Source organism: Penaeus monodon, chromosome 13 (genome assembly GCF_015228065.2).
Source record: "Penaeus monodon isolate SGIC_2016 chromosome 13, NSTDA_Pmon_1, whole genome shotgun sequence".
NCBI lineage: Eukaryota > Metazoa > Arthropoda > Malacostraca > Decapoda > Penaeidae > Penaeus > Penaeus monodon.
This window is the reverse complement of record NC_051398.1, coordinates 12,755,064-12,767,563: the sequence shown is the minus strand read 5'-3', so window position 1 is coordinate 12,767,563 and position 12,500 is coordinate 12,755,064. Positions and strand designations below refer to the sequence as shown.

The 12,500-nt window shown below is 39.6% G+C and overlaps 1 protein-coding gene across 1 annotated transcript; it reads left to right on the top strand.

Annotated features, from left to right (window-relative positions):
- The first annotated feature begins 9,799 nt into the window (after positions 1–9,799).
- On the top strand, positions 9,800–11,365 carry LOC119579876. Its single transcript, XM_037927728.1, has 3 exons — positions 9,800–10,062; positions 10,941–11,042; positions 11,146–11,365. Exons 1-3 carry the CDS (start codon positions 9,800–9,802, stop codon positions 11,363–11,365), a joined length of 585 nt encoding a protein of 194 aa, XP_037783656.1.
- The last annotated feature ends 1,135 nt before the right edge of the window (positions 11,366–12,500 follow it).

The following is a 12,500-nucleotide window of genomic DNA, read 5'->3' as shown; positions in this document are numbered from 1 at the left end:
ACAACTGTTGTCTTTCTCTGCCTGTTGTCTCTCTATGTTTGGCACGCATGTCATTGTGATCACGTAAAATTTGCACATGTAAAAGAAATGTTTACATGATGTAGATCAATTTCCATTTGTGATAGAAAAGATGAACGTTTAAATATTTATATAAAATTAGTAATTCTTGTCATCATTCCTGCATATAATAACTTGTTTATCGATGATTTCTTGTGTGAGCGGCGTATTTTATGCGTGCATGTGATGATGATGATGATAATATACATGTAATATGGGGGGAAATGGTAAACGTGCAATTTTCTCAACAGTATTTGCTTAAGGGAAGCCATTTTTGTAGTATATTGGCCTAGTTTGACACACGCTTGACAACTTTGATCCTGCTGTATTTGATGTTAGGCTCGAGTTCTTGTCAAGTCAAAGGGACACCGTGAATATTGTAAATTAGTTTCTTATATTCTCAGGTGATGTGAACAAAACTTTCGTTTCGGTTAGAAGCAATATACGGGTATTTCTATAAAACGTGTTTGCTAGATACAACTCCTGCGGTTTAGACGTTTAAAAAAGGGATTTTTTTTTTCTCTAAAAATATCCAAGCCGTCAAATTTTATGAGTAAGAAACTTCAAAAAAATTATAAAAGAGGGAGTTTGGAAACATTTGTTTATTTACAATAACTCATCTGACACTAGTTGTCGTGTTCACTAGCAGAGTTGTTATTCTACGGAAAATCGACTGTTAAACGGAAACAAAAGACGACCGACGGTTGGTGACGAGACTACTGATTTTTATTTTTTATTTATTATTTTTTTTTTTTTGCAGTATTTTTGTTCAATTAAATGACTGCATTTTGATGCAAATAAAAAAGTTGTTACGGCCCCTGACAAACCATTCTAAGGCAAAGTAATAGGCCCCCCAAAATAGAATAAATATTTCCTATGTTAAATACATATTTCCTGTCTCAAAGACAGTCTGAAAAAGTTAAGGGCTTGTTTACCACAATGCGTTAAAGAAAAAAAAGAATAATATTTATACCTTAATATTTATACATACAAACGGTTACGCACAATAAAAACAGTAATATGGCACAACAAAGAAAATACAAACTAATGACTGTTGATAAAGCTGACTCAAAAAAAAACTGAAGAGAGCCTAATTCTTCGCACGTTGGTCACACACAACCGCACCACAGTATAGTTTATCCTGAACAGTTCATATACTACAACAAACAAACATTCTTTTGTCATGTCGATGTCTTACTCGTAATACACCGGCTGCTTCCACTTGGCTGTCAGGCCCTTGCCCATGGCTACTTGAATATTCATGTTGGGGAAGTACACTCTGTCAGAACTTGCACCGTAACTATACGGGGCAGTAAGTGCCATTTCGTCAAAAGATAAGAAAGAGTCGGCCTTTCTCGCTCAGTTTTAAGTAAGCCGGTGGCATTTACCAAATCGACGCTTAAAGTGAGGATTCCTGAAGGAGTTTGAAAATGTTTTATCCAGCAGCTAAAGCATTATGGTGATGGTAAAAGCTACTTAAGTACACCTGTGATAAAATCATAAGCTCTACAAGATACTGATTTTAATGTTGGGGCCTTAGCCACAGTGTTTTGATCCCAAGCGCTTTTGCACGAAGGTTTCCAAAATCATTTTAATTAGGCATCGGTGAATGACGCTGACGCTGGAGCAGGTGCCGTATGTTTCTTTGGCGTAGCTGTAGCCTTCCGGAGTTGTTGGCGGGTTTGTTTCAGGGAAGACTTGGCTCTTAGGTACCTCTTCTTCCAAAACTGAAATCTACTGTCGATAAGAAAAATAATTCTTAAGCAGTATCTTTTCACACACACACACACACACACACACACACACACACACACACACACACACACACACACACACACACACACACACACACACACACACACACACACACACACACGTGTGTGCGTGTTATATATATATATATATATATATATATATATATATATATATATATATATATATATATATATATATATATATATATATATATATGCGCGCGCGCGAAATTCTCTTGGGTTTATATTTTCATGATCAACAGCTGCAGTACTTTTGCTTAAAACATCTGGCACATAGTTACTCTTCCCTTGTTTATAAAGAATTGTGTAAATATATTCAGCGAGCTCCATACTTCATCGAGACATACGAGGGGATTCTGTACGTCTCTTAAAAATGTGTGTTAATGGTGCAAGGTCTATATCACTACTGAATGGTCGACAATATACATACGGGTTACATGCACATACGGACTCTATCACAGCAAAGGCTTCGAGTTGCCGAATGTCTTGACTCCTATAGGATACAAGTCATTATTGTCATCAGTTTGCATTAAACAACCAGCTACAGCTTGCTAGTTCCTAAAGGCTATACAAATTCGTATAATACCGTCCTTTTTCCTAACAAGAACCACAGGCGATAACCAAGGACTACGACTTTTTCCAGACACTAATTTTGTTCCATTTTTAAGTTTTGTGTTCTTGTGAGACAGATTAACTACCCACATTTGAATAGCATTATCTTTCACCTCCACTAAAGTCTTGGGTGATAACAAAGGTTCTATTTCACCTTCAACAAATAAAACGTTATCTTTCAACAACGAATCAGTCACCTTACATTTTACAAAACGACCAGCATCTGATAAACAAACGGTAGATTTTAGTACATGTGAACAAGTACTAGATTTAAACAATTATATACTGGTGCAGGGGGATACTGTACCAATTTGATTTGTTGTAGATCCTTGTAGTGAGGGCTGGTCACTGTACGTTGCAGTGAATCTTGCATCATTAAGAAATATTTCAGTTATCTGTTTCATTATCATAAATAAACTTATAGATAAAGCGTCTTAAGAAATCTATTACACACAATAAGCTTGCAGAAAATTCAACATAATCAACAACAATGCTGTGCAATACTTTACAATCTTTGTGAATTTCACCCAAGTAAGTAACCATGGTGAAGATTTATTATAAACAGTGTCCACTTATACAAATAGATTCTAATATTGAGACGGAAGAACCGGCAGCAGGAAGAGTCTTCACAAATTTCCCTCCCATTTTAAGTAAACTTAAAGGCCGACCATGTTTTACATCACTTCAAACCTTATTCTTATTCCATTTTACTGGGTGTTCCTCTTTTACAATTCTCTGTTTCCATCACTGAACATTAATTTTGGTCTTCACGAAAAAACTACTGTTTTGTCGTTTGTGTGATTCACCACAATGCCAACATCCTCGCCTGGGTGGCATAGCTTTACATGCTGATGTGCTATTTGTATAAACTCTATGGAAAGCACAATACAGACTAGAATTCACTGCTGCTATGGTTCTTACAATTTCGGCTCGATCAGTACGATGAGCACTTCGCAGATTCCAAATTCTAAAAGCAACATCAACTAGTTCATTCGAAGGTGAACTTTCAACGGCTGCTAAGTGCAGTCTTAACCATGGGGGCAGTACGGAGAGAAAGATTCTACAAATGAGACCTGACGACTCGCCGACTCAGAACGGGTAATCTCACATTCCTTGCAACACCGATCCATCGATTTCAATGTACAAATCTTTCGGGGATTACTGACCTAATTTCTAATCTTCTAATGCTTTAAATAAATCAGACAGGGTACTGTTTACTCTGAATTCCAACCTGAATAGCTCTTTAAACTCATGCCATGAATCAATGTCATCAAAGTAGTGCGAGATAATTGTTTGTTCAGCTATTCCTCTACAGTTGACGCTTGCTTTCGAATTAATTGGCTAACGTTTGACGTATGAACATTTAACTCGACTTCCTCAATAACGGATTAGAAGCTGGAACTTTGGATTCGAACTTCGGCAGATCGTTATAGTTAATGAAAATAGTATTAGTGTTGTTACTACTATCACTCGACACAGGTGCACGATTAACATCACTTGATTTTTGGAGTTCATTAAAAGTACTCTTTTCATTGCATTCTTCTATTAACTGTTCAAACCGTGATTCAAGATTTTTACATTTTTCAAGCAATTTCTCGTAAGACTCCTCACTAGTACTCTGACTATTTTACTCGAGCAGGTATTGTATCTTCGTTTACCCATTTTAAAACTATCAACGCACAAGACGGCCAATAACAAATTGTATTACCGCGCACAAAATCACCTCAAATTGACACGCATTACCACAGCAGAAGAAAATTGAGTACTAAGCACCGGTCCACTGGGTTCAAAAAGTACACATTACACAATATATATTACACTTTTTACCCTGATGTGCCACCATATTATGTAAGTGCTGTAGTGCTGGTTCATTTATTTAGTAACCGTCTACCGACCTGATATCAAGGTACATTTAAATCCTTCCATACACGTACTGAGGTGTATAATGACACAGTCGCACGCTTGCTTGAGCTTGTAGGATGGTTGTTTGGTTATCGCCTCGCTCATTGTCGTGGAATTTACTACACAGTCACTGAAACATCATGGTAAGAATTTCCAAAGCGTCCGAGTCACATGACGTGGTATTGACTTCGGTGGGATTAATCTCTTCAAAATCATTCGTATCTCAAATCAATGCTTGATTTGTTGATATAACCCAATCAATAAGTCAAGTAAATGTTCGTGATCATTGGAATTACCCAGTTGTCTGATTTGGATACAAAACTCACTTGCTATGGATACGATAAGATGTAAAACTTTATGCAGTTCCCACTTTTCATTTCAAGATCAGTGTATGTAATAAAAAAAAAAAAAATCTTTTGACTGAATCTGAGGAATACCTCTAAACTTTCCACAGCCTTCCGAGGCATTTGCAGAGTAGTCAGGTACTTTTCGATTTCATTTGAAGCTTCCACAATGTTTTGCTTGTAATTAAAAATCATACCAGGATATTAAGTACTTTAATAGTGTTTTGTTGACATTTTTATAAAGAAAAAAAAAAACGTTTTTCAAAACTTTGGATGTTAGTACAAACCGATGATATCGTGTTTTGTAGTGACCGTGATACAACTTGAAACGATGTACCAGAGTGTTGGGGTTTGGGATGCTACAAAAAAGGCCTCTAGTCGTATTTACCCCCACTCTTCACACACGCATACACACACAGACACGTGCGCGCGCGCACACACACACACACACACACACACACACACACACACACACACACACACACACACACACACACACACACACACACACACACACACACACACACACACACGCCCACACCCACGCCCACGCCCACGCCCACACACACACACACACACGCCCACTCCCACGCACGCACACACACGCACACGCACACACACACACACACACACACACACACACATGCATATGTCGAGATCGATATCGATAAGACATTTGAAAGATGCAATGGTTAAAATTGTAAAAATGTCTGGACAACGTAGAATTTACCTGACCCCACCAAAATGTTTTACACATTTTTATTTTGAAGGCATATCAATATAGCAAAATTTAGTATTAGATTTACCAGAGTAAGTGTGATAGTTATCCATAAAAGGTTTGTTTTAAATGTTTACAATTCAGCGAGGGGGAAGGGAGTAAGAAGGGATATGTCACCATTTTTCAGACGAGTCCATTCTTCATCCCACACCCAAGTATGTAAAAGTGCTGGGTATTAAAAATCTTGTGTTATCCGGAAATTAAGGGTTGCAATGTTTTTGAGGTGAACTGATGTAAATGTAAAGCCCACATGAATTGAATTGTGATAACTGAGTCCGTTGCTTCATCCCACGCGCAGAGACGGAGAAAGAGATTGGGGAAAATTCATGAGAGAAGAAGGCGCCATTTTTTTTTTTTTTTTTTTTTTTTTTTTTGCGTGGATACATCAGAATTAATCATAGGAGACAATTCCAATTGTGTCAAAGAATGAATTAGGAAGGGAATAATATATCAAAGTAAAAAAGAAAGGTAAGATTGATCACTTATTCGTACAAAGTACAAAAACAAAAATACCTCAGTAGTCCGTGTATGGAAGGATTTAAATGTACCTTGATATCAGGTCGGTAGACGGTTACTAAATAAATGAACCAGCACTACAGCACTTACATAAAACGGTGGCACATCAGGATAAAAAGTGTAATATATATTGAGTAATGTGTACTTTTTGAACCCAGTGGACCGGTGCTTAGTACTCAATTTTCTTCTGCTGTGGTAATGCGTGTCAATTTGAAGTGCTTTTGTGCGCGGTAATACAATTTGTTATTGGCCGTTTTGTGCATTGATAGTTTTAAAATGGGTAAACGAAGATACAATAGCTGCTCGAGTAAAATAGTCAGTCAGAGTACTAGTGAGGAGTCTTACGAGATATTGCTTGAAAAATGTAATAATCTTGAATCACGGTTTGAACAGTTAATAGAAGAATGCAATGAAAAGAGTACTTTTAATGAACTCCAAAAATCAAGTGATGTTAATCGTGCACCTGTGTCGAGTGATAGTAGTAACAACACTAATACTATTTTCATCGACTATAACGATCTGCCGAAGTTCGAAGCCAAAGTTCCAGCTTCTAATCCGTTATTGAGAAATCAGGAAGTCGAGTTAAATGTTCATACCTCAAACGTTAGCCAATTAATTCGAAAGCAAGCGTCAACTGTAGAGGAATAGCTGAACAAACAATTATCTCGCACTACTTTGATGACATTAATTCATGGCATGAGTTTAAAGAGCTATTCAGGATGGAATTCAGAGTAAACAGTACCCTGTCTGATTTCTTTAAAGCATTAGAAGATTAGAAATTAGGTCAGTAATCGCCGAAAGATATCCCTTGACCCACACTGCAGGCGGCGGCTTCGCCGCAAGGGATCCCACAAAATCCATGAGGGTTACGGACAACGCCTCCTCGCTACAGGCAGAGGCAGTTGCTATCATGGGAGCACTGAGCCACGCGTCCGTGAGGGAAGGACACGTGGTCATACACACAGACTCCAAAGGAGCCGTCGACTGTCTTCAGCAGCGCTCACCCACTGACAATATCTACCTTCTGACTACCATCCTCACACTGGCACAGAGGATTCTTGCACAGGGTAGAAGAATTATCATAAACTGGGTTCCCAGCCACATAGGGATCAGAGACAATGAGCTTGCTGACAGATTAGCCGAAATCGGCAGGGGTATGCCCCCTAATCCCATGATAATACATCAGAGCCGAAAATTACTTAGGAGGAAGTGTACGGTGACGGCCAACTCCTTCCTCCTGCAGCTTCACAGAGAGGAAACGAGATCCTCCCCCTCGGCCAGCTGGTACTCAGATGCCACAGGCTATGAACCACTGGCACTCTCTGAAATAAACAACAGAGGTACCGAAGTCATTCTGCACAGAATGCGCCTAGGTTACCACTGTGCATGGCAGATTATACAAACCATAGAACGTGAAGAGAGGTGTTGCATGCATTGCGGCGAGCCGAACGCCACACTTGTACATTACTTAGAGAATTGCATGCACACGCAATTCATAAGACAAAGCCCGCAGAACACAGCCGTCGTGCTGGTAAAGAGATTATGCGAGATGCTTACACCACGGCTACAGGAGCGCCTGCTGGCAATCCCACCACCACGGTAAGCACCGAGTGTCAGACAAACAAATGAGACAGCCATAAAAAGCTGACACAGGCCGGGCCATAAGTGAAAGGCCCGGGCGAAGCCAGAACTTCGCAAATCTCAAGCAAGCAAGCAAGCCGAAAGATTTGTACATTGAAATCGATGGATCGGTGTTGCAAGGAATGCGAGATTACCCGTTATGAGTCGGTGAGTCGTCAGGCCTCATTTGCAGAATCTTTCTCTCCGTACTGCCTCCATGGTTAAGACTGCACTTAGCAGCCGTTGAAAGTTCACCTTTGAATGAGCTAGTTGATGTTGCTTTTAGAATTTGAAATCTGCGAAGTGCTCATCGTACTGATCGAGCAGAAATTGTGAGAACCATAGCAGCAGTGAATTCTAGTCTGTATTGTGCTTTCCATAGAGTTTATACAAACAGCACATCAGCATGTAGCTATGCCACCCACATCAATATTTGACCAGCCGATTGACTTGACCGGGCCTTGATCAAGCCACCCGCCGAACCAGAATAAAGGACCAAAGAGGTGTGTTGCTAGCTGCAGGGCGCAGCGTGCAGCATCGCTCAACCTCCAGGACTCCTGTCTCCTGGTAATACGGGATGCCACGCACGGCAATTACACGTCACTGGTGACCCCTCCAGTATGGGTAGCCCTCTGGTCTGGCTCACCAGATCATTGGGACCTCAAGCCCCCCAACCGCGGCAAGGCGGCTTCCGTTGGGGGGTATGCCTCCTTGATTAACTATAGGACCCCCTTAGTATGGTATGGGTTAAGGTGCATAAGATCGCTGGAAAGATAATCATCACAGACAAAAAAGATGTTGCTAATGAGCTAGCTAGATCCATGGCAGAGATCTTACACTGCCCGATTCTCCACTCTTCGGGCAGAACAGGAACGACACCCAGTGTCGTTCTTCAGTAGGACTGCAGCAGAACTTCCATACAACTTGCCATTTTTGCGCAAGGAGATGGACTCTAATTCGCAGCACGAGACTACAAAAGATTCCAGGATCTCCTACATCCAGATTGGTTTTCAACACCCTTGAGGATAGCCGATCATATGGTAGGAGAATGAGGAATCTTGTGGAAGATCTTAATTTAAGTCTCACTAAGGTTCTGGCTGTCGGAATTCCCCAATTCCCCCCTTGAACTAATCAAGTTGAGTTGGAATTTGGTGGGAATTGGGAAAGGGGAAAGATCCGAAGCAGGATCAGATACAATATATACAGATAGTTCGAAATCTTAAAATGGTGTGGACTTTGCAGCAGTGAGCAGAAGGAAGACTGCATCTGGCAGTCTTTCTCTAGCAGCCTCGATCTTCACTGCAGAGTTACATGCTATCATTGCAGCAGTTAAGATGATTAGAGATTTTACGAACCATTCTATTGTGATATATTGTGACTCTCGTAGTGCCATGCAAGCAATCAAGAGCTTAAACTCATCATATCCAGTAGTGAGGGAGGTTCAAGATTGGCTTGTACTGATATCAACACGCAAAAAGATAACTCTGTGTTGGGTGCCAGCACATTTTGGTATCAGTGGGAATGAACGAGCTGATCAGAAGGCCAAGCCAGCTGCTGCTCAGCCTTGTGATGCTCGTTTTCCTCTCCCACACACCGATCTGAAACCCAGCATCAGGAGTTATCTTCGCAATAAATGGAAGGAACAATGGAGGCATACCTCCAGAAACAAACTGCGAAAGATTAGAGATGACCTTGGCAGTTGGGTGACTAGCATTCATCCCAACCGAAAAGTGGAAGTTGCATTAACAAGACTAAGAATTGGGCACACAAGACTGACTCATGGACCGATGATGTCTAAAAGTCAAGCATTTTGTGAGGGATGCCAAGAGCCATTAACAATAGCACATGTAGTGGAAAGATGTGCAACATTCTCAGACCAAAGACGTATGAACTTGTCTCCCTCATATACACTGAAAAATGTATTGGGGGAGGATTGTGATATAGAGAGTCTTATTAGTTTCCTTAGGGAGACTAATATTTTCAATAAAATCTAATTATGCATAATGTTTATGCAATAATTTTATACACTTAGAGAATAATATTTGTTTTAATTTTTAATATATTTATTGTTATTTCTAAGATATTTATTGATAGATTTTTAAAGTTTTAAACATTTTAATATTTCTATTTAACAAGGTATTCGCCGTTAATGACCTTAGCTGTTGACGCGGCAGATAATTTTAAATAATTAATTAATGCCAGAAGTGAAAGAACCAGTGGATCATGTCAGTGCGGACTTAATGGACTCTTATCAATCTTACTCCGGTAAACGTTATGTTTTATCTACTGTGGACAATCTTAGTAGAGCCGTGCAACTTGTAGCTTTGCCAGATAAGCAGGCTGAGACGGTAGCCAATGCTTTTGTTCACGAATACGTCACACTATTTGGAGCCCCTAAGATGTTAGTTATTGAAAATGCTAAAAGTTTAATAATAAGCTGTTCTCTGAAGTTTGCAAGGTAGTTCAAATAAAAACTTCACTAACCACACCATTCCACCCTTCTTCAAATGGTATGATTTGTAGCGAGTGAAATGTTGGAGTTTCCCCTCGTATCCGCTGGCCGTAGCCGATGAGGGTGCCCTCTGCGCGGATGCGCAGACAGATATGCGAAATTAGGAATGAAGTGCTAAAATTACAACGTGAATTCAAACATTTAGTATACACGAACGAAAAGTTAAAACGGCACATGGTTTTGCGCAAGGGAAAAAGGCGCTGTTTATTTAATTGCCGTTGTGCGCTGATGTCACTGCGCAGGTGAAAATGCGCAGGGCATAAACAATAAAAAGGGAACCGCCACTCAGGCCCGAGACTTCAGCGAAGTCAGAAAGAGAGACTTGTTTTTTCGATATTTTCTCTATTTATATTGTGTTCATTTTTATGCTATTATATTTTCGCATTGCGAGGCGGCGAAACACGACATCGGAAACATCAGAGACGTCATATATACTAAGGTAATAGTTATTAAACTGGTTATGTTCATGTACGCTGCCCCTCCTTCATGTAAAATACAGAACCCGTAACTGAGTTTTTCTAGAACGAACCCTTTTTATTTTTTGTATTTTATCAATTTCAATTTCTTAATTTTACTATAATCTTCTATTTCATTTTTATTTTTGTTTTGTTTTATCGTGTATGGTCTTGGTTTTAGATTAGTCTTTCGTTGGATTCCATGGGTTTTTATTTCTTTGTTTTACTTTAAAACTAATTTTATTTGTAAGTTTTGCAGGTTTTGAAATCTTTGTTTTACGTAAACCAGAGCCATATCACGACTGCCTTTAAATATGAAAGCAACACCAAAGATGAATATCTCTGAGCCCTAAATTAAATAAGGAAAAGGGCCATACGTTACCACATCACGTCCTTTTCAGTGATCAGACAGATGAAATATAGCACATTGAAATGTGGCGAAGAGATCCGTAGAGTATATCAAGAACTAAAGTAAACGCTACAGATTGAACAGACGCAGGACGATAAAAGATTCCTTATCCATCCTCTCTGAAGAATCTCCGTTGTCCTGGAATGAATACCTGCCTTATGTTAGATATGCCTTGAACTCTGCCGTTCAGAGGTCTGTTAATGCTGTTCCCTGGTATCCATTTACAGGTTATAATTGTAACCCTCCAGCTGGTATAATATACAGGATTACCAAATACGATGAAGGTAGAACCTATGATACGTTGAGGAAAGTGCAGAAAGCATGGAAAACTGCTGCTACATACTCTCAACTAGCTCGAGCAACGGAAGCAAGATACCATGATTAGCGTATAAAGAAACTTTGGTGTTGAAAAGAAACTTCGGTGACTAAAGATGCAAGTAGAGCCTTGGCACTGAAGTGGTCTGGCCCCTAGCGTATTACTAAGAAGACTGGACCTGTAACTTTTGTAATTAAAATTATTGTCGGTGCATCTCAATCAGTTGAAACGATTTTATCCTTCTGAGGAACTGATTCTGATCCTATATCTCGTACTTTACTTAGTCTAGCAAAGCCCAAGGAAACACTGTGAAAACCAGGTCTCAAGGTCCTGCTGAGCCTGTATAGTTATTTTGTGTGATATGAGTTTGTATAATTTGCCATGATCTTTGTTGCTAAACATATTTTCTCCCTCAGATATATTGATGTATGGTGACTGTAATTTTGGCAACATCTGGAGTCTGTTCCAGATTCGATGTCCGATATTGGATCTCTGTACTGTCTGCTATGCTGATCCTTTTCTGAGTCTTCTCATCGCTCCGCCTCTTCTGCGAGTTTGAATCCCGCCTAACTGGTGCCCCAGCGCCAGAAATCTACCTGCCGTGTGAGGGCCCTGGTCCACCGGAAGAGAAATGGAGCTGAACTGGTTTTCAACTCCCGAACCAAGGATGAGGAGATCTTCCAGACGAGCCGAGGCTACGCTCTCCGATGCCGCCAAGGAGTTGTAGTGAATTCCATGACAATGCAAACGCCCTGCTACGTAATTATACACCTCAGTAGTCCGCGTATACTGAGGTGTATAATTACGTAGCACCGACCTTGGCTGTGCTTGACTGAGGGAAAAGACGGACAACACTGAACAAGTTAAGTAACGTGGTGATAGATCTTGCATCTCGCAAAGTGATTATAAGGTTCCAGACATATTTCATGTATATGTTTGGTGTTGGAAAAAAAGTAAATAAGTTGAACTTTGCTATATTTCTCCCTAACTGAATTTTTTTCTCTCTCTTTAAGAGTATATTTCACAAATGCATGATTAAATTATATAATTCACAAATAAATTATAAAATTATATATTTCTCAAATAAATGATTAAATGGTATTTTTCACAACTGAATGATTAAATTATACATTGCACAAAATGAATGATTAAATGATATATTTCACAAATGAATGATTAAATGTCTTACAAATGAATGAATATG